Source organism: Betta splendens, chromosome 14 (genome assembly GCF_900634795.4).
Source record: "Betta splendens chromosome 14, fBetSpl5.4, whole genome shotgun sequence".
NCBI classification, from domain to species: domain Eukaryota; kingdom Metazoa; phylum Chordata; class Actinopteri; order Anabantiformes; family Osphronemidae; genus Betta; species Betta splendens.
The window spans coordinates 8336070-8360098 of NC_040894.2; the positions used below are offsets into that span (position 1 = coordinate 8336070).

A 24029-nucleotide genomic window follows, 5' to 3' on the forward strand; every position below is an offset into this window, starting at 1 on the left:
ATAATATTCCAATGATTACAAAAAGTGTGTTGTAAACAGATGATTGGTGTCATAACAGTCATAATCCATTCTGGGTCACTCCTAAATGATCCTACTTGACATATTGTCTTGTTCACATGCTTGTGTTTATCATTTTACGCTATAATTCACTGTCAAACTGGAGAACGCCATAATACTTGAGTGTGTTATTAAAAATCAGGGCATCATCCCCTAAAAATCAGATGTTATGCGTGTGATTAACAGACTTTCGCTGCACATGGAGTTGAGGTGAAGGTGAGCATTGCTGCAGGTTTATGTTTACTCATGTCGCATCATAACAAGTAAATGAACAATAAGATCAAATCACAAGATATGCAGATTTATTAATATAGCAATCAAATGAATTACTACATTAATTAATGAAAGATTACCACTAAGTCATTAGTGTTTTTGTTTTATTACCATTAGACTTATTGTGTTTCCATTTAGTCAAATTTAATTATCTCAGCCACTGAAATGTTGGCTATTTACTTAAAAAAACACATCACAAACAGTCAAAGGTAAATTTAGATAAAGTGAGTATAGATCAACATTTAATGTGGAGACAATACCATCTACATTTATTAATGAAGGGACAAAAGGTGACAGAAACCACATACAGAAATACAGAAATGAAACCATGAATCATGAATCCAAACAGATTCATGCACATTGACAACCATGAAAAATGGTTTAAACAATAGACAAACAAGACAAGACACCAAATGCATTTATCACAGTATCAACATCACAACAAAGACGTTACAGTTCATATTAAATGATTTAGAATTACATGGTCACAACTTGAAACTGAAAGATCCTTGTGTAAAATTATTTTGTGAAAAAACTTAAAGTCAATCACTGAAAACGTTACTAAATAAAACTGATATAATAAAATCAGTCAATGCCGATCCCGTGACTATTACATAATTACTGCTGTCTCATTTAGGCTCATTATGTCTCATATATGATAATAGATTACTTAGTTAGAACCTACACTAAGAAAAGAACGGACATCAAAGTAAAGCGCGCGGCGTTAGAACGTAAACCCGCCACAATCAAAAGCATCAAAATCAGAGTCTGCCATTTCAAAGTCAAAGCTGTTGAAGTGGGGCGAGTCGAGGGCAGGGCTGCTGACTTGGTAGCCTCCAGCCTGGCTCATGCCGGAGAAATCTGCGTTGATTGGCAGGTCGGGGGCTTTGGCCTCCAGATTAGAGGGCGAGCATGCGCCGAGGTAGCCCATGGCGGATGAAGCGGCCGCCCCTCCCATCAGCAGATACACGGCCCGCACTGCTTGGGCATCGCTGATGGTGCCGTGACGCAGGCAGGATACCGAATGAGTGCCGCCTTTGTAATATTTTGTGCTGGGAGAACTCCTGCCTGTTCATGTGAGAGGAAAACATATGATTTTATGAAGCCATCGCCACGTGTCAGACAAATACAGGCAAACCGGCCGCTCTGTTCCGGGGCACTCGCCTTTTGTTCTGGGGGAAGCACAGGTTACAGGTGGTGACGACGCCTCTGTGCTGCTGACGGGCGGAGTCGGCGGGTCTTTGTCCAGGATTTGCTCTGGCACCAGGTCGTGCAGAGTGATGCAGGGTGGCACCTGGTGCCGCTTGCAGGAACTCACAGGCAGAGAGTAGCTCTGCTGCGGGAGATTCGCCTGTTTGACTTTCCTCAGCACAGCGAGCCACTGGCTGGAATGTGATGAAGAAAGAAATGCCTCCACATGTGCATGTCAAAAAAAAAACAATGTGACAGGAATGGTGCGAACAGTAAAGCAGTCAGACCTGCAGTCTGCAGGGGTCTCAGCCATCAACAGCAGATATTTATTCTGGGAGAGGATGAGAGCGAAGCAGCAGTCCCTGCACCCACCGGAGGGCAACCTGGGCAGGTCCAGGATCTCCTTGCCCTCCACTATTGCCTCACAACCGCTCTGCATCGACACCATCTGCACCGGGGGCGATGACGCGTCATGGCAGACGAGGAGACTGCCCTCGGCTGTGAGGAGCAGAAACCTCTTCCTCCACTGCTTGAAAATAAATCCACCTGTGACGGAGGCAGAATGGAAAAAATTGTTGGAATAATAGTAATTTTTGGATTAATTCTGCTTTAGTAAACAACTCTGAGCATGACTACAGCGCCAGAGGCTTACTGACGACTCAGCATGGTGGGGTAATCATGATCGCAGTGGGAGTAGAACACGGCTGAACTAAATCACAAATGCTCTGTCATCCACAGATCAGAGACAGTCACATGGTTGGAGGACGCGGGGCTCAACCAATCACAGGATGTTGATCAGGGTTCACATGATGTTCTGTAGCATAACACGCAAACATCAGCATCTACATATACACGCATGAAAAAATATGAGCCTCTGCCGACAAACACCTTCATCATCAGATTAAAGTTAAAACTCATTTTTCATCAGAGCGACAGTCTGTGGCTTCTGGCTTCAAATCACTTCACAATATTGATTTTGGTTGATAATAAATATTATTTTATATATATTGTGATTATTTGTCTGCAACATGAACATGAACACATGAATATCATTTGGAGAAAGGCTTTTTGAATTCCACAAAAACATTAATACCAATAATAGGATAAAAAAATAACATCAAAATAACATCATCATAACATCATTTATAATTATCACCCTTTTATTGCATGGTTTAATTAAAATTATACAATGTTCTGATATGAAAAATATGAATAGCTGCAAGACTCTTTAAACATTCAAAACCTAAAGAAGCTTTTCTAATGTACCACAGCTGTAATGAACATTTCAAATAGACCGTGAAGTAAAGGCGTAGCTCACCATACAGCCTGAGCATCCCATGGTGGATCCCCAAGGCGCTCATGTTTACCGTCCACGTATCCCAGTGCGACTCGCTCCGAGAGGAATGTTGCAGGACGGATGACAGAAAAGCACATGAGGCTCAATGTGAGTTTTAATGCTCAGCCTTAATCCCCTTTCAGCTGGGTTCAGTTCAACAACTTGGTATGAAAATGGGCTGTGATGGCACGTTACACGCAAACCGCATTAGTAATAACTTGTATAATAATCAGCATGGCCAAATGTTTATATACATGTTTTTATTTATTGTCAGTTAAGCAGAACTTTAAGTTATGGTCTAGCTGTATTCTTCATTTTATCACATCAATATATAATTTTTAAAATGTAACCAGAAAGTATTAAAAGTGGATTCAAATTTTAGGAGTGTTTTTTAATTTATGAATAATGAATGCAATTATTGAAATCAAACATATATATATATATATATATATATATATATATATATATATATATATATATATATATATATATATATATATATATATATATATATATATATATATATATATATATATATATATATATATATATATATATATATAAACATACTGTATATATACTGTATATGTATAGTAGATGTACAGTATATGCATAACATCCTGTTATGTAATGCACAACATGTCCTAATAGAAGCTACTTATGTTCCAAAGGCACATAACGTTCTCACATAAAAAGTGCTTTAGCTCTGCTTTAACTTATCTTTACTCAAAGATTACACAAAGTTAAACCAAAAACTAAAAACTGCATTTAAAAAAAGATCTTTCTTTACTCAGCAATTCAAGAAAGACTGTACTGTTGCAAAAAAACAAACCAAAAACAAAGAATTCTCGGCTTGGAGGACACCAATGTTTGTGTTGATGCTCGTGAAGCTCTTTTCGTTGCGAGTGCTGTCAGGAATGATGAACATGAAGTAAATGTTGACTAGGAAAGCTGATCCTCATATTGCTTCCGGAAACAGTCTCCGGCAGGGAAGAAGTCCCAGCAGCGCTCCTGGTACATCTTCCACACATAGGACTCCTAGAGCAGAAGAGGACACAGCAAGAGACATGAAGACAGCTATTAGTTAGAATCCCAGACATAAAGCAATAACACTAAAACTATTCAAACTGACCTGTCCCGTGTGCTCTGTCTCGTCTTTGTTGATTAGGTACATTAGGAAAAACCTAAGAAGTGCAGATGTGAGTATTTCCACTCATATGTTTTATCACAGGCAGACACAGTGAAACAGACAAGGGGTACTTACATGTAATTAGCCAAGTTGTGTTCATCAAAAGTGTGGGTCTCAAATCCGTGTGGTGTTGTGTCAAAGTAATCACTTCCAATGCCGCATATGAAGCATTTTGTCTGCGTAAGGATCAGTAGAAAGCATTAAAGCCATGTTGCACCTATCTTAGGCTATAAGTGTCTATTTGTAGTGTTTTACCTCCATGTCTTCCTTGACCTGCTCTTGTTGGTCTCTGAGTTCTCCAAAGGCGTCAATAATCAGGCCTAAAGTGTTTAAATAGTAACATTAATATCATTTTCAAAGGTGACAAGGTGAAAATTAAAGCTTTTATTCCCGTGTCTCGGGTTGTACCTTGAATAATAGCCAGCAGAATGACAATGACGAAGAAGAAGAAGGTTATATCAAAGACCACTCGATAAAGCTCGTATTCATCTCCAGCAGGATCCTCGATCTCGTCCCCGATGCCTCCACCGGCGCGCACGCCCACGTACATGTGGAACAGGTAGCACTGGGGAGTAGAGGAAAGAGACACGTGGGAGCGGCCGCACACATGGAAGCACTGTATCAGAGGACACCGGATTCACTCTGTCACCGACTTACTGTCATCATGTCGTCGCATTTCATATCGGGTTCATCTTCGTCCTCACTCTTGTTGTAAAACTTGCGGAAGAAATTGAAGGCGACCACAGTGTAGAGGTAAACCACCACAGCCAACAAGCCCACTGTCATCATGAGCTGGTGTCGACAGAAAAGGGGGAAGCGGTGAGAACACACGGGCAGACGCTGAGTAGAGAGCGGTGAGTTTTATTCTACACCGACCTGTTTGCCGTTGTGTGTGACTGAGGACAGGATGGTGCGCAGCGTCTTGACGCCCATGGCGATGTCCAGCAAGTGGCAGGCGAAGAAGAAGTTGTTGTAATGGCCGAGCAAAGACATTATCAGGTACCAGCAGAGGTAAAGGAAGGTCTGTAAAAAGATGACGAGGACCTTATTTCACTTTACTCAGGCCGAGATAGTCACATATACATGGACATAGTGTAGTTTGCTTACGCCATCTGTGAACACAACACCAAACTTCCACACTTGGTATTTGAGGTCCATGGACGTCACCCTGAAAAGAGACAAAACTGGTTGGCGATGATGCATTTAAAAGATGTTTCAGTCAGCAATAATAGACTTTTGTGTTTATCTATGTTGCTAGTTTAAGACGTTCATCTTGCAGCATACGGTACCAAGCAAACGTAGAGTTGTCTGGTTCCCCTTGTCTCTTCTCGTGCTGCTGACTCACATCGAGAGAAGCTAGGTCCACGCCCAGGAGTTCAGCAATTCGTTCTCTACCATAAATGTCTCCGTACTTATCCAGAACCTGAAAAAAGACATAGGATGTTACACTATTGGCTCCACAGAGGCCAGTTTAAAACCACCAATATCAAAAACAACCCACCTTTCTTTTGACAAATTTATCCCAGTAGTTGTTTGGGAAAGAGCTGGGAAAGAACACAAAAGGGAAATGAAGTACAGCTGTAGTTTTGTGTGACTAGCCAGTGATTCCTTCTCTACGTACGGCGTATTGAGGACCAGTCGGTCCCACTGGCCTTTGATGTCGTCGTCCTCAGGCTGCTCTGTGATGTACAGACCATCAAACTCCAGCTTTCTTGCAAGTTCCTTCTCCCTTTTGAAGATCACCAACGGAATCTGAGGGAACAATTTTAAAACAGATGTATTTTAACTCAACATCATTCAGTGAAATACATGAATAGCTTTTTATAATCTGACCAGTCACTTTTCTTTACTCTGTGTCCAAATACCTTAAGGCAGTTGTAGCCAATGATGCAGATGAATGAGATAACGGTGTGCAGGATGGCAAGGAAGGACAATGTGGGCTGCATGTAGCCAGTGCTCTCCTCTAAATAGAAATAAACTGGCACATCTTCCTCATCCTCATCCCCTCCTTCCATCATCCCAGATCCCTCAGCTTCATCTCCTGAACCTTCAAACCACCCAGAGCCTTCGAAAAGCTCGTCTCCAGACCCTTCCATGTCCTCGCCCTCAGGTGGGATTTCAGACACCTGATGGAGGCAGAGCCAGTGCGCTGCGGTTAGATGCGCAGCTTAGTTGCGTGAAACACAATCGCTCAAAAGAAAAAGTACAAACTTTACCCGGTAAAAGAGCAGAATAAAGTTCAGGGCAAATGCGAGGAACAGAGCCAAGAAGCGCAGGTTGTAAAAGTTCCTGGAGAGGTAATTCTGCAAAGGAGGGATGACTCTGTTAATACTGTGAGGACCGCTGAGTGAAAGCTAAAGGATTCCGAAACAACCACCATTCACCATAAACTTGTTCCTCTGAGTTTCCAGTTCAGTCCAGATTTGAAAGCCTCCGTCTCTCTTCAGTTTCTTTTCCTTTTTAGCCGCAGATTTCTTTGGTTCTTCCTGCTGTTTGCTGTCCTTGCTCTGGGATTCTTTCTCTGCTTTCTCTCCAGTCTCAACGCTGAAAATCAAAAGCAGTATTGTTCTCATTACATCAACACCAATGTTATTTCACACCGATGCTCTCAGTGCTGCACATGTGTAGCTTTAATTTCCATGTGTCTACGTATATCCTCTACAGAAAGACCAAACATCAGCACAAACGTTATGTAATGCTGATTTTGTAGGACAGAGTGGATTCTGTTTTATACATAAGAGATATTTTGGGAGCGTTTTGATGCTTCTTACTCAGCCTTTTCGGGCTCTGGAGGCGGTTCCTCTACAGGAACAGGTTCGGGTGGTTTCTGGCAAGCATCACTCTCTTCAGGTGGCTTTAACGAGTCAAACACATTCATCAAAACCTCTTGGCATTTACAGGTAATGCGTTGTCAACAGAAGAGCTAGACTGAAATCTCACCATTTTCCTCTTTGTTATGGGAGTTCCTTCAGGGGTTGGAGGTTCCACTGGTGCCTCAACACCCATGTCTCCAAGTCCACCTGGAGCATCCATACCTGGTAGCCTCCCTCCCTCCTTCTCCTGCGTATCCTCCTCCTCTTCCTCTCCACTCCCAGTCTCTCCTGTGTCTGCTGCCCCTCCCGTGTCCTGCTCCTCCCCGGTCCTGGGTTCCCCGGGTCCGTCTCCATGCACATCGTCCTGTGTGGGATCTGGCATGCTGGCTAAAATCTCAGTCACTGTGATATTTTTAGCGCCCTCCACTAAGCCACCGCCGAACAGTGTTTGCCAGATGATCATAAAAAAGCCTTTGCACACATTGTAAATGAAATGCAGTATACTCATTAGTATGGTCCAGAGGAAAGTGGACAAAGCCACGACGATCTCCTTGAAGGTCATCTTTCTTACTCTGCGATACTGCCTGCGCAGGTTACGGAAGGTGAAGATGTTGAGGAAGCTTAGCATGCTGTTTATAAAGTCAGCGAAGGCAGAGCTTGACTCAGGCTGGCCTTCGTCTCCATTGGCGTCTTCATCACTTCCCCCATTTCCTCCCCCTCCCGCACCTCCCTCTCCTCCACCTTCATCTCCTTCATCATCTTCCTCCCCCTTCTCCTCTTCCTCCTGCTCTGAAATCTGAGAGGCTATGTTCATCTCAAAGATGGTGTCCTCACAGAAGTTGACAAACATTTCCATCTTTTCTGATTCGCCGCCTTCATTGACGACATCGAAGATAAACTGGCGTTTGGACTCGCGGACCTGCGGCATCTCCCACTGTCGGCGGTTCACTTCGCTGATTTCAAAGTAGATACGCTCAATCTTTCGGCTGGCCCCCATTATTTCAATACGGCCCAGGAAGGGGCGGAAGTAATTCAGCACGCTCTCTGCCTGTCCTAGGAAGTTCTGCAGCCTGGTGTCATGGGGGACGTGTTCAGACAGGTTGGTCAGCAGCACGGCGATGTTGAAGCCAATGTCCTTGGCGGGTTCCTGGAAGCGACTGGCGAATTCCTCATAGTTGATCATGTCGTTCTCATCTGCCTCCGAGCAGGATAACAGGAACTGGATCTCAGAGGGGGAGTACTGCTTCTGGCTGTCCATGGCTTTCTGAAAGTCCTTCTTGGAGATCAGCCCTCGAGGGTCAGTGACGTAATCACGGAACGCATCCGAAGCTACAATGTCTTTGAGTTTGAGGAACATGTCAAAGAACTTGAGGATCATCTCTACGTTGCTGGAGGACTCCACCAGCATGTCCACCATCTGTCGAGCTATGGTGCCATTTACCACGTTCCCTGAAAAATAAATAGCAGAATAAAGGAATGTATGAACCGTTTAAACAACACAGAGCAGGAAGAAACTAAAACTTCTAATAAAGAAACAGACAAACAAGTCTTTTACCCTCTAAGAGCGAAAGCAACATAACAACCATGTCTTTCTGTAAGTCAAGAAGCTCCTTCAGCAGACCGATCTGGCTGGAGTCCTGCCATCATAAAAAGAGGGACAAGATCTAACAGTAATAACAACACATTCTGAATCATCTGAATCTACAGGTTACCATAAAATAGAGATGCTACCGTCACTGAGGAAGTGAAAAGTGTTACGTGTTAATGTGAGGTGAACGTACAGAAAATACTGACATTCATGCAACATTTCACATTTACAAATACATTTTGAGAACTTGCCTAGCCAACATCCACATATATTTAAAAAGCAATACCTACAATATAAATAGTAATTTAATTTTCATCATCAGGCATGAAGTTTAATGGCTAAAGCCGTTTGAATTTAACAACAACATACTTTGCTTTTACAGCAACAACCAATGAAAACGTCTATAGGTTTCATTGCAAAAAACACTACAGGACGTGCTTAATCATTCCGTTACTCCTTCATCCAGAGAAACAGGAACCCAGCAGGCTCTGCTTTGTGCTTGTTTTGTCTATTCTTTGCTTTGCTGTTTCATTTTAATAAACTGTTCTGGTTGCGTGCACCTGCCTGCTTGGTTCTCTGTTCCCTGCTTGGTACCAGAAACGTAGCACACAGTCTGGTTTAGATAGGGTTAAATCCAGAGCAACACAGAAGCCACAAACCAACATGCCGCGAGTAAATGCATCAGGTTAATTAATGAAAAGGGCACCAGAGTTGTAACTCCTGTTAAATCTGTGCACACAAGTGTATGGAGCATTAGAATTTATACCCCCCAACACCAGGTAATCTCATATTAAAGTGTATAATCCAGCCGAGGAGGTAAGTCAGTCCCGCTCTCAGGACGTTTTGTAGCACCTGCTTCTTTGACATAAAATATTTGATTCAGCACAAATATTTTAATTCTATATTCCTTGGAGTTGTACTTAGTAGCTATTGCTTAACAAAACATGATTTAGTAAAATGATATACTATTGTATCTTGAATTTCATTAATGGCCTGTATGTTCTCTTAGTTATAGAACACGCACTGACTATGGTTCTTATGCAGGGCTTTATGCTAGACAGATGGAGGGACTACTATTGACCTTTTCAATTGTTACCAGCTTTAATGGGTATGTTGTGCTGCCAGAGGCTACAAAACACCCATTGTTTGTGTTAGATAGCTAATGTTAGCTCACAGTAAACTATAAATGGCCTGATAGGGAATATATGTCAACAGGGTTGGCAGATAGGCCTACAGGGCTGAATGGGAGACTACGAGGTGAATATATTTGTTGGACATACTCATAAAAACATGCTACATTATAGGATTGCATCACTTTAATCTAATTAGTGTGAGGAGATTCTCCACATCACTGTCAGGTACAGTTTGTACCTGTTGCAATTACAATCACATATGGTTAGTTAAGCAGTTTGTCAAATTTGACTTCTCTGGCATTTGTATTGGGCTCTGTTTTATTTTGGGCTTCAGTAGGAAGTAGTATACTGTGAATGCAAGACTAAAGTCACAGCCTCAGATTCAGTGAAAACAAAATCTATTCAATTTTAAAGTTTCAAGTGTTTCCCCTATAAGTCCTGCCCTCTGCTGGACAACATTGGCATGATGCAAAAATACAAAATGGTTGTTTTTTAGCTGACCTTTGACAAATAATAAAGCCGTTAATCTATTTAATTTCCTTTTCCATTATGTGTATAACAAATCATAAATAAGAGCATAAAAAACAGGTATTGTTATTAGGCAGGTGGGTATAAAACAACCTGATATGGGAAACCAACGCTGAATAAATGACAAACTAGTGAACACAATATCACATCAATGGGTGAATAAAATGGATACATACTTTACCCTGCATTGACCATGTGGAAGACAGTTTAAATAATGAATAAATTATTCAGTCATTACAATTAAAAGCATTTTACAAGATCATTCCATTTTAGGTGCAGGTCATGTGTGAGCTTATTGATGTGTAAAGAGTCGATCATCTCTGACAGTCGACTCTTGAAAATGTGATAAAATGTTATACTAGCAAATAATGGATGTGTCTCCTCTGTGTGAGCTACAGATGATAACTCTGCAGAGAAAGGGAGTCATTTGACTTTTTGTTTAAATCACAAAGTTGTGACACAAACTGATTCCACAGTTAAATGCATGCTTTACTCACATAAATTCATACTTTTATATTTATGTATTATGTATATTTTGGTAGAAAGACAATGCTCTGTCCAGGCTTCATTTAACAAACAGAGTATTTTGTAAATATATATATATTGGATAATAATCTGTATTGATATATATGCATACCTGAGCCAACTTCATCATCATGTGGGCAAAAACATGAAGGAACCCAACGATTGCATCCCACAGTCTGCTGTGGGCCAGGGACTGCTGGTTGCCAGTGCATGGACCCTGAAGGGACGAACTGTGTTACACAGACTATAGCTTATATCCACGCAGTGTAAGTTACTGATTTACTCTAATTATACCTGGATATACTCTGTTAGGCTGTTGAAAATCTGTTTTGCCACTGTCATAGCTTTGGAAAAATTCTTCTTGCCTGGGTCATCAATGACGTCCTTCCCAGAATAATACCAGTAGAAATCACTGATAGATTCCTGGAGTGAAACAGTAAGATGTGATTAAAAAAACATATTTTCAAAATATAATGGTAAAGGTCCTTATTTGCATTAGTTACATTTGAAAAATGACTTCAGTGAAACAATATATACTGTAGCAAAGTTGGACATTGTACATACATACATGCAATCAACCAGCTCAGTTTTCATTAGCAATCCAAGACTGTGATTGGGATGCTGTGAAAGATGCTGTGTAAGATCTACACAAAACACAACACAGTGGTTAGAAGATAGTCCACATGTCTTCTCAATAGAACCTATGAAACAACTGAGAAAATGTATCATTTTGGATGAGTAAGGTCATTTTCCGGTAGAATGCAGGACAAGGTCATGCTCGGTTGCTCAGGTGAGTACTGTATGCTAGATAACGCGTTCAAACTTTTTAAATGTTAATACTTTCAGTATTACAGATTATTACAGTCAAGCAGCACCTGGAGTCGGAGGAGGTAGTCCACAGTACAGATGATGATGTTGATGGTGGTTGTGCTGCCCGTCTGCGTGCGCAAGTAGTTCTGAAAATCTGCAGGAGAAGTTGTGTTCGTTAACGTACAGTATGTCACTGTTTGTTTTAGTGGAGACTTTGGATTTGTCACACAAGTCATCCTCACCATTATTATGACCTTCACAAAGCAGCTGCAAAAAGCGAAAGAGGTCACAGGTGAACTCGTCATCTGCCATCACTTTCTCATCTGAAAAAATAAATAAATAAATAAATAAATAAATAAATAAATAAACATCAAATTATAACTACTGATTATAAGCAGTTTGAGAATGGGAAAAAAAAATCAAAAAATTCCCAGTTTTCTAAACCCTTAATCAATATCAAGCAGCAAACACAGCAAAATGCACCATTGACTGAAGCTCAGTAAGAAATTTGAATGTCTGTGGCTTGATAAATGACACACATACATACAGTCAAATGTCAAACAAGATAAAGAAGGCATTGTCACATGACCAGTACTCACTCTGACCATATTTATGAAGCAACAAACAGTTATAATAAAGTGTTCTAGACAGAAAGATGCCGTTAAAGTTGAAACAGTCCTGCAGTGCTCAGGGGTGAACAGGTCAGTGACAGTTTGACTTTTTTAGGTCTGATTGTTCGACTTGTGAAAACGTGTAGTAATATTTTTTTCATTATCTTGTTTTAAATTTTATTCACCACTGGCTGCAATTAACACACAGATTCATCCATGCAGCAGCAAACACACACAAACACACAAACAAAAACTTCAAAGCATCAGATTCACAATACCAGAGAGGTTGTCCATCTAAATGAAGGGAATCCAGTGATATCATAGAAACATGCTGTGCATTCTTTACCTTAATTAACAACTCAGCTTCATGTAATTTATCCCTTTGTCATTATATATAATCATATAATTTAAGCTTTGTCATTGTGACCTAATTTCATTCATTCATGTTTTACCATCAGTTTTAATAGTTTTTAATGTGCAGAAAAGACCAGATTCCATTCACTGCTTTTAGAAATGAACATGAAATGAAAGGAGGGACACACGCTATTAAAATGAAAGATGGACACACACACACACACACACACACACACACACACACACACACACACACACACACACACACACACACACACACACACACACACACACACACACACACACACACACACATCCAATCCTCTCTTGGTTGATTTTTGATGTTAAAGAAGAGATGGAGCAGGACAGACAGGTAAAGAGAACAGATGGACAGAAAGATGATTTACCCCGATCTAGGTTCATGTCTGAGGACCATGAAAGGAGGGACAAGGGGGAGGTGGCAGTGATGATGGGGAAGGGAGAGAGGATCAGTGTGATGACAACAGTAGAGGACTAAGAGATGAGGAGGGGGAGATTAACAACACTCCATAGCAGTTTTTCCAGGTAGACTTTCAAATGAACCTCTATAGGGTGGATGAAGTCCAACAAGAACAGTACTATACTATGATAAAACGGTACTAATCTAAGTTAAGTACAGAATCCGTCATTTTAATTCCTTACTAGTTATCTAAGTGTTAATATTATGTTAGGAGAGTCATCATTAAACTTTATTAATTAAAATAGGAAATGTCACAGATGGAAGATGAATTAATAGATGATGAAAACACCTTATTTATTTGTCAATTAATGTCTGTTGATGGGGAATAGCTGATTTATGCTAACAAACAAAAATGACCAACCTGTGATTTGAAAGACTGTGGCAACAATCAACATTATTGTGTTGTATTTTACATAGTACGACTGTTGCTACATAAAGTTATAGTTATAGAATATGCTGTGACATACAGTATTGTGTACTTACATTTTTAAATAAATGTAAGTATTATTGCACATAATTTCTATCTACTCTACTTTGCGTTGTATGACACAAAAACAATCATGGAAACGTACTTGTGCCCTCCTCTGAAACCATGCCCAGCCCCTCGGCCTTGTTCTGCCTCTCAAATGCATTTAGATCCAGAACACTGCAGAGAATAAAAAACACACCCAGTCTGCACACGTTTTCCTACTTTTACAACATGTACTTACAAAGTCAGAGAATGTACTTAAACTAATGGATGGGGAGCTAACCAGCATGTCTGCATCAGAGCCTGGACACTCAAAAAGAAGCCCACATCCTTCTTGTCCTTCAGGTACTCCAGCATTTTCTGACAGCAAATAGCACATAAAACGATGTCACAGTAAAAGGAACTTTGTAGCCAAAATGTAATTGAGCGCATGTCTTTCTGAACGTACCCGCTGGACCTCACTGTTTCCCCCGTTAAGGATAGAGATGCCCAGCTTGAGGGTGGTAGACACCATCGGGCCAGTCTCTCCTGCAGCAGAGAAGAACAGTCAGAGCCTCCGTGGGGCAGGCAGGTGGTGCTAATGGAGACAAGGAGCTCAACTACTGCACCTTTGCAGGCGCTGATCATTTGCAGGACCATCTCTGCAGCACCGCGGTTATGTAGTCTAGACTGCTGGTACAGGAGCCTTTGTTTCTCCATCTCTTTTTCCTGTAAATCCAAGATGTGATGAGTATTTTGTTCTGTCTTATTCCCCACAGGAAATAGACAGAATGGACAGAATTATTTGAGTATAAGCCGTCCATTCTATCCATTCACACTTCACACAGTTTAATTCACACTTACACTGCTTCCATTCAAGTCTTTTACTGTATCATGAACTTACCATTTCTTTATTACATACTGTATACAGTAACTGCACTTTTCTGATTATTTTTAATATTCTGTGACAGTACATTCATGTCATGCTTTATCCCTTTGTTAATCTTCTGACTATTTTCCTTCACGTTGTAAGTTCCCTAAAGTCTTTTTTGCAGGCATTAGAACTGTGAGTTACTGCTGCATTTAAAGTTCTGCTCTGTCTCACACACATTCTGTCACTTCACTTTATTAGTCGTGGAGATTTTTTACTACTTCTTCACGTTTGCTGACTGGAGCAAGCGTTAGACTACAGGAAACTCTCCCACCGGCTTTGACTTATAGTTCTGTATCTTTCCAAAGTGTCTGTATTGCAGCGGCTGCAAAGGAGACACTTTGAACAGAAGCTGTAAATTCTGCATCAAGGGATATTTCTTGACATTTCATAGTCCCTTTGATTTAAAGAATCTTTCAATCCTTACTAATGCACAATATGACATGATTACAACAATAAGACTATGAAATCAATATCAAACTTGACATTTTTCTGTTCAGCCACACCACAAAGCTCCCTCCCTCCCATTCCCCACCCCCCTCCCCCCACCCACGTATGCCTGGCCATGCTCTACCCACTATGTGTTGTGCATTTGAGCCTAATGTTTAACTAGAGTCCCTAACTATCTAATATCCTACTACATGATGCATGTACATTGAGTTTTTAAACTATGACTATGTGTGGGAATGCTTGTGCTCTACACTGGCTTCCACTGTAGTCTGTCAGTATGCTATGTGAGTGGGGAAAGGGAACACTGATCAGCAGCATTCAGTTAGAAAAGACTGGGGTTAAAAAGATGGTAAGAATTACATGGAAGAATAAGGAAAGACAGAGAGAGCGAGAGATACCAATGAAACAGTGATATAAGATGGGACGACGAAAACACTAGTCAGTGAGTTTGTGTTAAATCACATTCAATCATTTCTGAATCGAGTCTGAATCTGAAGTACTGGATGTATGAACAACTAAAGTGCATAAGAGTCAACGTCTTGATCAAAGAAATGTCGTGAAGGCCTTCACAGCAGTAGCTAGTGTTGTTTCTGAAACTACACCATGATCTACTAGAAGCTCTGCAAGTCCACTCCAATGCTAGAGGAGGGGCCAGTCCTTAGCTACGTTCAAATCTGATTCGATACAGTAGTTCAAAAACTACATTACTGAATTGGTTAGATAAAAAAGTTAGTTCTTAGTATGATGAATATTATGTAGAATACTGTTATTATCGTTGTTGGTGTTAATTATATTTTAATTTATTCTAAATAGATTCAATCCAGACTCAAGACACCAAAAAGTGTAAACAGATGTTTTGAATATATATATATATATATATATATATACAGTATATATAGTTTGTTAAAGTCCATATAATACAGTAAGTGATACAGTTTAAAACATCTGGATTGGAGCTGAGACTTTCTAAGTCAAGAAACTTACAATGAACGACATTCATAATGAAAAGACACAACAGAAACAGAAAAAGAAAGACAAACAGAAACAGAGAGATGTGGTTGTGAAGTAATGTTCTGATGATGAGGCCACTCAATGCGTTGAGAGCTACCGCTCCACTGTGTTCCTGGTCCCCAGCCCCTGGTCGCCCATTACCAGTTCTGACTGTCGCACCTCAAAGGACATCTCATCCTCAGCACTCTCCACCATTTCCTCTCCCCCTTCTTCTTCCTCACCAATATGGCAACTCTGTGTGAGGATTGAAAGATGTATGAGCATTTCAAAGTACGTAGTTCATAAACATAATAACAAGTAACAGCAATAACTCACCTTTGCCATAATATCTGCATATGCCATGTAAAGATGATCGGTATCAAGTTTGCTGAAATGAGAAACTGGAATTGGTGAACAATGAATGTGCTGTTGCTGAGGGTCACTACACCGTCACTGTGGATGTAACTAACCTCTTCTCTGTCAGAGCAGTGCGACTGAAATGCAAAATTAGCTGGTGAAGGGGGTCGGGCTTGGTTTCTCTTTCCTCTTCTTCATCTCCCTCCTCTTGCTCCATGGCTTTCTGCGGGCACAGAGAGAGCGAGGATGAGGGATAGCTCTAACAAACAAAGGGTCCATGACACGGCGCTCACAGATAAGTCGTCTATCATCCTGTCTTCAAACGAGTAGCCCTCCGTGTAAAGCCAGTTGCGCTTGTATCCCTCGAGGAACATGTTTGAGGCTCTGTGTCTGCAAAACAAAAAGTAGTAGACCATCATTTGTATCGGTCACCATTTGTAGATGCTATAAACAAGCTGTGGCCTGTACCTTGGTATATTATAAAGTGGTGTCATCCTAAAGCAAGCAACCACTGCTCTGCGCCTCTGCTTGGACAGCAGTTTGTGCCACACCATCTTCTTAGATTTAAACGGATGCTCTGTCTGCACCAGGGAACATGAACATTAGGACAGCTGACAGCTTTGTTTCCTGCTAAATGATCCCCTTCCGAATAAATCTAGGAACTTCCAGCACTCTCACCGCTACTACTCACCACTTCGAGGTGGTAGAGGACGGCTGAAACCTCCTGCACTCTCTTGACAACTTTGAGTGGCGCGTCAGCATCTTCGGCCTTCCCTGACATCTCCTTGTACAGAGCCATCTGCCAGCGCATGGATGGGTTGTCCACCTTTTCCATAACAGCTTTGTTTTAGATAACCTCACCTGACCTGACTGAAAATACACCAATACAATCAAATCTACAAGTTATACCTTGCCCTGAAGATGTAGGTTGTTCTGCAGGAACTCTCTTACTTCTTCATCAGTGTCTCTCTGGTGTCAGAGTAGCTGTTATCAACTGTTACTATATTACAGCATTTTACATGGTAAGATTGGCACAAGACATACCAACGAGTACCGGATCTTGGCCAAATTGATGAGCTCCTGATCGGCAGGAGAGCACATGTTGAGACCTATGGGAAGCATCTTTTTCAAGGCAGCCACAATAAGTGAGGTCTGGACGGAGTAACGATCCCCTCGTCTCTTCTTCTTGGTGCGTTCAGCATCTGAGCCTCCACCCTGGAAAAAGGGGCGATACACCAAACCGCATTCACAGCATCTCTTGAAATAATGCTTTGTACTGTATCAAACGCTTTACAGGCCTGAATGACCGGAAGCCATGATCACTGATACAAGCCCGCATTAGTCATTTCTACGTTTCTCCTTTAATAACATGACTGACTGCAACACTACTAAATCAAAAATGCAACTGATGCTACTCTACGTATAGTTAACCCTACATCACACAAAGCAAACGTAGATCTAACATGAGTTTGTCAGCAGAGTCAGCATTCACTAAAATCCATGACATTCTAGTTTATTGTTTTATTATTATGTACCTAACACTATCCTACATTTTAGTAATTACTACCTTTTAGTAACGACTCGTTGCGATGACAGCAGCACTCTCCAAAAATCCAGCTATATTCACAATATGTAAAATCTGACTGTCTGCATCCTTCACTTTCCCAAATATAAAAATCCTTGTTTCTCTGAGCTCAGGCTGTTAAGTAGAGAGTATGGTGAAAATGTGAGGATGAAGTAAGGACATAATTATATTATTTTGGATGATGATAAAACATGCAAAGGCATCCAGGTCATTCAAGTGAAACCTCGTGGCTTCCATGGATAGATGGCTCAAAACATGTTCTCTGAGCTTCTTTGGTGAAAGGTTAAAACATTAGATAGTGTTAAAGAACAGACTTTGTGACATTAAGGTTGACAGAAGGTCAATATTAGTAGCAGTCTGTTAGAGTCACACATATTATTCATAGGACACGTTGTTCTGTTCTGCTCTCGAACATATATGCTGTTCAAGAGACTCGAGTCTTTCTGTTATCTGCTCTTTCTGGAGTCCTCCAAGATGTGCAAATGTATGGAAAACCATACAAGGCGTTACTTCTATAAAATGGATGTACAGTATTATAAAGAAATACGAAAGCTAACATGGAATCTAGATTTGAGCCATAAACAGGTGTTGATAAAGATCAGAAAGAGGTATCTCACAGAAAACTATCCATCCAACCTTTGGAAAATCGCTCTGAGATGGAAACGTGTCGTTAACTGTATAGATGAGAAATATTCTAATTGGCTTCGACACTTGGTCCATGTGCTTAGTCCATCAGCAAATGCCTCGTTGCCAGAGGCTTGTTATGTAACACAGTAGTTTATAGGTATCGGGGTGCAAAGCATTTTGGGAGATATTTTAGATAATTCTGTAAGTGTGAATTAATGTGACAGTTAGGGTCATGGTCATTTGAGCCCATTCTAAAGAGGGAACCCAGTTAGTGTGGGAAGCTAAGTGTGTAAAGGAAGCTAAACCATGATGAGCATGTCCAGGGAGGAGAGAAGAAAGAGCACAGAGAAGACCAACAGCACCCCCTTGTGCCACAAAGCTACATTACAAAAGCTACAGGTCAACAACCTTTAACAAGAGAAGACATTCTAACAGGCTCCAACTCAGATATGATCAGAAAAGAGCAAACTCAGTAACAGGATGATGGCACTGGGATCCCACAGAGCCCAGTGCCATGAGCCCATATCCACAGCTGAATACTTTCATCAAGCGCCTCCAGACTCCCCCCACTCACACACTGGCAGGACACTGACCCACAGTAATGTAATGCAGAGTGTGTATTGTGTCGTGTGTGTGTCTGTCTGGGTGCCCGAGTGCACGTGTTAATAGGTGTCATGGTTTGAGTTTGTGCTGAGCTTGTTTGGGCCAGATATGCCAGTGTGCTGGAGAGGTTGATGAAAATCTCCCCCAAAGTGAGGTGCCATGCGATCAGCACAGCGGTCGTGCAGGAATAAAGTCTAACCTCTGAGTCCCCGCCCTGGAAACCCAGCCGCAACCCAAAAGAAGAGGAAGAGGGACAGCCAGAGAGAGAATATTGTTAACACATCTGCTATCGTTCTTAAATCTGAGAATGAACTACAACTACTACTCGGTGCATAGCTGTGTTTGTCTTTTTATTGTAATGCAGCACAATAAAAGTTAGAAAATCACTCATATCTGGTTCAAGAAGATTAAAATAGCCAATTCTTACAGTAATATTGTAAAACTCAATGACCTCTACTAAAGCCTACGATACAAACGTGAATGAGCTGACCCTTTGTCAGCTCTAGTGCAGCATTAGCTCTGCTTGGCACTAACTTACCTTGCTCATCTTGCTCTTGCTGTCAGCAGTAAGAAATGACATGTTATTGATCTCATTCATCACCACAAAGTTCTGTTCCTCTCGCTTGAAGTTCTACAGAGCGAGAAGCAGGACACTGTCAACAATGTGAGCCGCTGCAAATGACTAGACTCAAAGTAGAAATAAATAGACTCACATGAGATTTGGACCAGAAAATAAAAACCTCTCCAACCATGCGGAAGAGTTCCTCTGCATCTGGATCAGGGCATGTCAGCCACCGTGCCCTGTTGCATTACAACTTACTTATGAGTTCATCAACTCCATCAACACCAGGAAGGGTCTTTTAACATTATCGTACCTGTTGTTGTCCACATAGCGAATGAGTAACGGGTAGAGGGCGTACAAGTCTCTACAGAGGACCGCAAACTCATCACGTATGGTACCGTCTTCTTCATCCCCCTCTGATTTCCCCTCCATTCGCAAATGGTCCTCCTCAGCCACCACCTTGGACGTACGCTTCTTCAGTTTTTCCATGGTCGGGATGAAGTGGGACTTGAGCATCTCAGGCTTTGCCCTGCTGACAATGGGCTGTGAAAACACTAAAAGCAAAAATAAACGGTCATCTCACACTGAAAACGAAAATGGTGTAACCCATTAGACACTGAGAAACAGAAACGTGCTCACCAGCCAACCTTTTCATCCAGGAGGCTTCATCTATACCCAAGTTGTTGACTACAATCTTCATGATGCTGCCCAGCAGCTGGTTAAGTTGTTCTGACGTGACGTCAGTGCTGAGTCGGCCCTCCATCTCAGGGAAGTTCTCAGATCCTCTCTCCCACCAGCGAAGCAGATAGTTACAAAGCATGGGCAAAGTGATTTCAATCACATGAGGCATCTCGGTGTAACGAGCTCCTGACTCAGCTAAATCCCCAATCTCCTTCAGAAGAACGTCAAGCTCCGGGATATCTGGACAAAGCTCCTGGACCTCACTGGGAAGGCCCAAGACTTTGGCAGTCGCAAAAGAAGTGGTGAGAAAATGAAATAATTTAGAAACAGACAGACACAAAACACATGTAAGAAGGGAGCAACACACTCACTGGCTCTCTCCCTGGGGGTCTTTGTGGTGTAGACAGAGAAAGCATTGAACTCATTAAGATGAGGCTCTAAGTAGGCCACAGGCATCGCTGCTGCAAGATGAGCTAAACACTCTCCAAGAGCTGGCCTCTGCCTGTCCATTAAAAGGTGGAAGGTCAACTTCATAAAACTTCAGAAAACATTTACACATGCATGTGTAACTGATGCAGGTCTTGATTTACCTCTCAACATGTGGATTCTTGACAGTCCCGAGAGAGTAGATGCTACACATGATGCGATAGCACGACATCTGTAGGTCATCCACTGTTTGCAAGCCACAGTTACAGCAAGGTCAACATAAATGAATGAATACCAACGAGGAAGAGATCCAGTACTACAGAAAGCACTCACAGATGACATCATCTCCAAACTGGTGCTGAGCAATGTGATCAAACAGGGAGGTGAGCACTGGGAGCAGGGCAATGGTGGTGTAGTTAATGTTCTGGGACACACCTTTAACTTGCTTTAAAGGAGAAAAGCAGCACATGGTCACTGGCGCAGCTGGTTTAGGCATCAATATTTAACGTGTCTAAATTCTTCTATCACCTGATTGCCTTTAGAGACTTTGCCCAGTTTCAGGTTCTCTACCATCTTCTCTATATCATCAGCAGCACTTTCAAAGAATGACCGCAGCCCTGCTTTTACAATCTCAGGCCCTGACTTCATCACCGTCCTAAACAAGCAAAGGAGATGAATTATTAAACGAGCAACGACATCACAAAAACACATACGGCATAAAACACACAAAATCTGACCTAGCATCCAATGAGCGTGCCAGAATGTGCAGACAGTTCACGATGGCTGAAGCATCCGTTCCTGCATATGCAAAGACAAAATTCGGATCACCACATCAATGACACTTTAAAACAGGGGCAAAGCTACTGTAGGAAACTAAGAAGCACATCACAATCATGTATGAGAAACACAGACCGAAAGATTCTGAAAGACTGATCTTACCAAAGAGAGAAACTCTGTGTCTCACCAAGGCAGACATTTTACAGAATATACTATGATAGGAAGGAAACGAAATGAGATGACAGGAAATACAAGAAAAGGGAAACACAGATGAAAGAGAAAGTAATTTATGAAAAGAAGTATGTAACATAACAGCATTGTAGTTTTTCTTTGTAAAGTGTGACAGATCACCTTGCTATCATCTCCTTTTCCTTATTGGAAGAATGTCCACCGCTGCCCAGAACCTTTGCTGGTGTTGACAAGAAGTACAGGCAGTGGTTTTTGAAGTATTGGTTGATTAGAGGCATCAAGATCTGGAAAATGATTTTAAATGAATGATTTTTTTTCACATTTAGTACAGAAATGAGGACAAACTGGGCATTTCCAGTGCTACTTTACACAATAAATTCACCTTGGCAAAAAATTTGATTTCCTGCTCATGGGGAGACTTTTCCACACGCCCACTGCTCACCACAGCCTCTGTAGAGTAGAGCACACGTTTGCAAACAGAACGCAACGCTGCTGATGTTACAGTAGGAGACCCACAGTACCAAGATGTGCAATAAACTCCTGAGCAATTTCCATCCATTTTAACAGCTTCTGAAGGAAACCATAAGCAAATCTCTTCTCAATAGATGAAATATCAGACTCCATGTCTTTCAGGCCCCTAAAGTAAAACAGATGCAAATTCATTACTAATTTCACCAACTACTGTATACTGATTAAATGACATCAAACATGTCGACCAAATGCTGCAACCAGGTCTGTTCCTTACCTTGTGACGGCATATCCATTAAGCTGCAGGAACTTGAGCAGCTCATAAGCCTTCTCTCGGTCACGTGCCTTTTCTTTTGCTGTCAGAGTGTCATAAGGCACCAGCAGAGGATGTGTCCCCCCTCCTTCAAAGAACAGAAGGACAACCAAATCTCTCATTTTCCTTAAAGTGAGGTTAAGCCTCTCTAAATGTGTGTCTATCCTGTACTGTAGGTAAATCTTACCTTTAGACTGCAGCTCCATCTTTTTCTTCCTTCCCCAGGTGTTGTGGTAGTTTTCTGCCAGCTGCTCTGCCATAGACTGTGAACAGAAGTGGATCTTTAATGCTGCTCAGTTATCAGCACAACAGGACAGAAGGTTTTAACGTTCGCTATCGTACTTGTAAGTCCCTTGAAAGAGCCATATGGGAAATATCGATGGGCTGCGGACTGTAACCATGGCTTGGGTCGTAAGTGGCCTAAAACAGAAGGAGTCAGTATTTATAAATATAACAAGCTGTTACTGTATAACCTCAACAGATGCACATTAAGCCACTTTACCTGAGCGGTCTGGGAGATTTTCCTGGATGCTGCCTTCTTCTTCTCTGACTCTTCTTCCTCTCTGGCTTTTTCTATGTTCCACTCCCAGGCAAGCATGGCTTTGATCGACTCTTTAATCGGCCAACGATAGATCTCTTTGTCCTGCAATCATAATGAGAGTGATTTGACGTAGAGACAGACTAAATTAAGCTGTTTCAATGTACTATGTGACTTTGAACCAACCTTTTCTGAGAAGGTTTTGTATGGTCTGAGCATGGGATGAGTCTTTGCATTTTCATCCAGCACCTCACCATAAGACCAGTTACTCTGGATCTAAAACATACACACACATAAACATGTATCACAGCTGTTAGTTGTGTTTACAAAGAGATACTTTACATTTAGATCCAGTTCATGCTGCTTAATGATGTGTTTCTTAGCACATTAGTGAAAACCTGTGTGGTTCTACCTTTTCAAAGGCCCATTTGTCATGTGTATATTCAGCATATCTGTTGATAAAGGGGTCCAGCCGCTCAGGGATGATAGTGCTGTAGAGAAATAAACTAAAACATTTAGCTTTTGTTCTTGTATTCTTGTAACACTAAAAGGCATAAAGACAAATATCCCCTCACTTTGTGGTTTCTACTGGTTTGGGATCAAAGTTTCCCTCAGCATCCACCGATGCCTTTTTTTCTGTTTTAGAAGAGTAGCTGGCATCTACATAGTCAGGGGGAATGGCTCCAGCAATGGCGCAGATGCACGGCATGGAAATTTTGAAAATCTCAGCATCAAATTTCTGGAAGCACAAAACATATATCATGGATCTTTTACCACATAAAACATGGAAAAAGAAAATCCCCATGCTGCAAGAACTCCACCTTGTGTGCTAGAGATTCAAAGATCCCCCAAAATAGTTTGCGCGTGAGATGCAGCTCCTCTTCCGATGCAACTCCAAAGTTGGCCCAACCATTAGGCAGGCAGTAATATTTCCAACAACGCTCATAGTGATTTGTCAAAAGCTGCAGAATAGAAATAATAAATATCATAAAAATTAAAACTAGTTTTGTTTTTTATAGTTAGAGCATTATATTTAATAATATAATGCAATATTTTAAATACTCCTTCTACCTTCAGGGGCATCTTGGCGTACTCATTAAGAATGGGCACATCAAACACTAGCCGTCTCAGGAGGTGCTGAAGCATGGATGGACGTAGATGTCTACAAAAAACATAT

The 24029-nt window shown here is 41.4% G+C and overlaps 2 protein-coding genes across 8 annotated transcripts in view; both read right to left on the reverse strand.

Moving 5' to 3' along the window:
- Positions 1–341: 341 nt before the first annotated feature.
- Positions 342–3303, reverse strand: LOC114869568 (uncharacterized). The gene is made up of 4 exons (XM_029173900.3): positions 2840–3303; positions 1809–2067; positions 1495–1715; positions 342–1398 (listed from the first exon to the last, which is right to left on the reverse strand). The coding sequence occupies exons 1-4, from the start codon at positions 2880–2882 to the stop codon at positions 1055–1057; spliced, it is 867 nt and encodes a 288-aa protein (XP_029029733.1). The 5' UTR covers positions 2883–3303; the 3' UTR covers positions 342–1054.
- A 79-nt stretch (positions 3304–3382) lies between these two features.
- LOC114869714 (ryanodine receptor 1-like) overlaps positions 3383–24029 on the reverse strand; it is a 36065-nt gene continuing 15418 nt past the window's right edge. Inside the window, exons 51-107 of one of the 7 annotated variants that reach the window (XM_055514343.1) lie at positions 23924–24014; positions 23674–23814; positions 23428–23591; positions 23265–23343; positions 23039–23128; positions 22817–22957; positions 22657–22734; positions 22502–22577; positions 22279–22402; positions 22055–22170; positions 21916–21983; positions 21696–21817; positions 21507–21556; positions 21305–21365; positions 21096–21222; positions 20901–21012; positions 20732–20813; positions 20513–20643; positions 20100–20420; positions 19774–20014; positions 19612–19699; positions 19437–19529; positions 19098–19112; positions 17128–17298; positions 16993–17052; positions 16775–16909; positions 16552–16664; positions 16377–16473; positions 16197–16306; positions 16063–16114; positions 15907–15981; positions 13985–14084; positions 13825–13904; positions 13660–13736; positions 13480–13553; positions 12816–12833; positions 11686–11766; positions 11509–11597; positions 10928–11056; positions 10746–10850; positions 8415–8496; positions 6987–8308; positions 6818–6900; positions 6431–6590; positions 6263–6349; positions 5912–6172; positions 5668–5798; positions 5548–5590; positions 5336–5469; positions 5154–5214; positions 4923–5069; positions 4704–4838; positions 4455–4611; positions 4302–4366; positions 4122–4222; positions 3990–4041; positions 3383–3895 (exon numbers count right to left, since the gene is read on the reverse strand). In XM_055514343.1, coding sequence (XP_055370318.1) covers positions 3800–3895; positions 3990–4041; positions 4122–4222; positions 4302–4366; positions 4455–4611; positions 4704–4838; positions 4923–5069; positions 5154–5214; positions 5336–5469; positions 5548–5590; positions 5668–5798; positions 5912–6172; positions 6263–6349; positions 6431–6590; positions 6818–6900; positions 6987–8308; positions 8415–8496; positions 10746–10850; positions 10928–11056; positions 11509–11597; positions 11686–11766; positions 12816–12833; positions 13480–13553; positions 13660–13736; positions 13825–13904; positions 13985–14084; positions 15907–15981; positions 16063–16114; positions 16197–16306; positions 16377–16473; positions 16552–16664; positions 16775–16909; positions 16993–17052; positions 17128–17298; positions 19098–19112; positions 19437–19529; positions 19612–19699; positions 19774–20014; positions 20100–20420; positions 20513–20643; positions 20732–20813; positions 20901–21012; positions 21096–21222; positions 21305–21365; positions 21507–21556; positions 21696–21817; positions 21916–21983; positions 22055–22170; positions 22279–22402; positions 22502–22577; positions 22657–22734; positions 22817–22957; positions 23039–23128; positions 23265–23343; positions 23428–23591; positions 23674–23814; positions 23924–24014 — 7294 coding nt within the window. In that variant the 3' untranslated portion in view covers positions 3383–3799. Of the gene's footprint in view, positions 3896–3989; positions 4042–4121; positions 4223–4301; positions 4367–4454; positions 4612–4703; positions 4839–4922; positions 5070–5153; positions 5215–5335; positions 5470–5547; positions 5591–5667; positions 5799–5911; positions 6173–6262; positions 6350–6430; positions 6591–6817; positions 6901–6986; positions 8309–8414; positions 8497–10745; positions 10851–10927; positions 11057–11508; positions 11598–11685; positions 11767–12815; positions 12834–13479; positions 13554–13659; positions 13737–13824; positions 13905–13984; positions 14085–15888; positions 15982–16062; positions 16115–16196; positions 16307–16376; positions 16474–16551; positions 16665–16774; positions 16910–16992; positions 17053–17127; positions 17299–19097; positions 19113–19436; positions 19530–19611; positions 19700–19773; positions 20015–20099; positions 20421–20512; positions 20644–20731; positions 20814–20900; positions 21013–21095; positions 21223–21304; positions 21366–21506; positions 21557–21695; positions 21818–21915; positions 21984–22054; positions 22171–22278; positions 22403–22501; positions 22578–22656; positions 22735–22816; positions 22958–23038; positions 23129–23264; positions 23344–23427; positions 23592–23673; positions 23815–23923; positions 24015–24029 lie in introns of all 7 variants that reach the window. The other 6 variants (XM_041073784.2, XM_055514342.1, XM_055514344.1 and 3 more) reach the window with 6 other exon arrangements.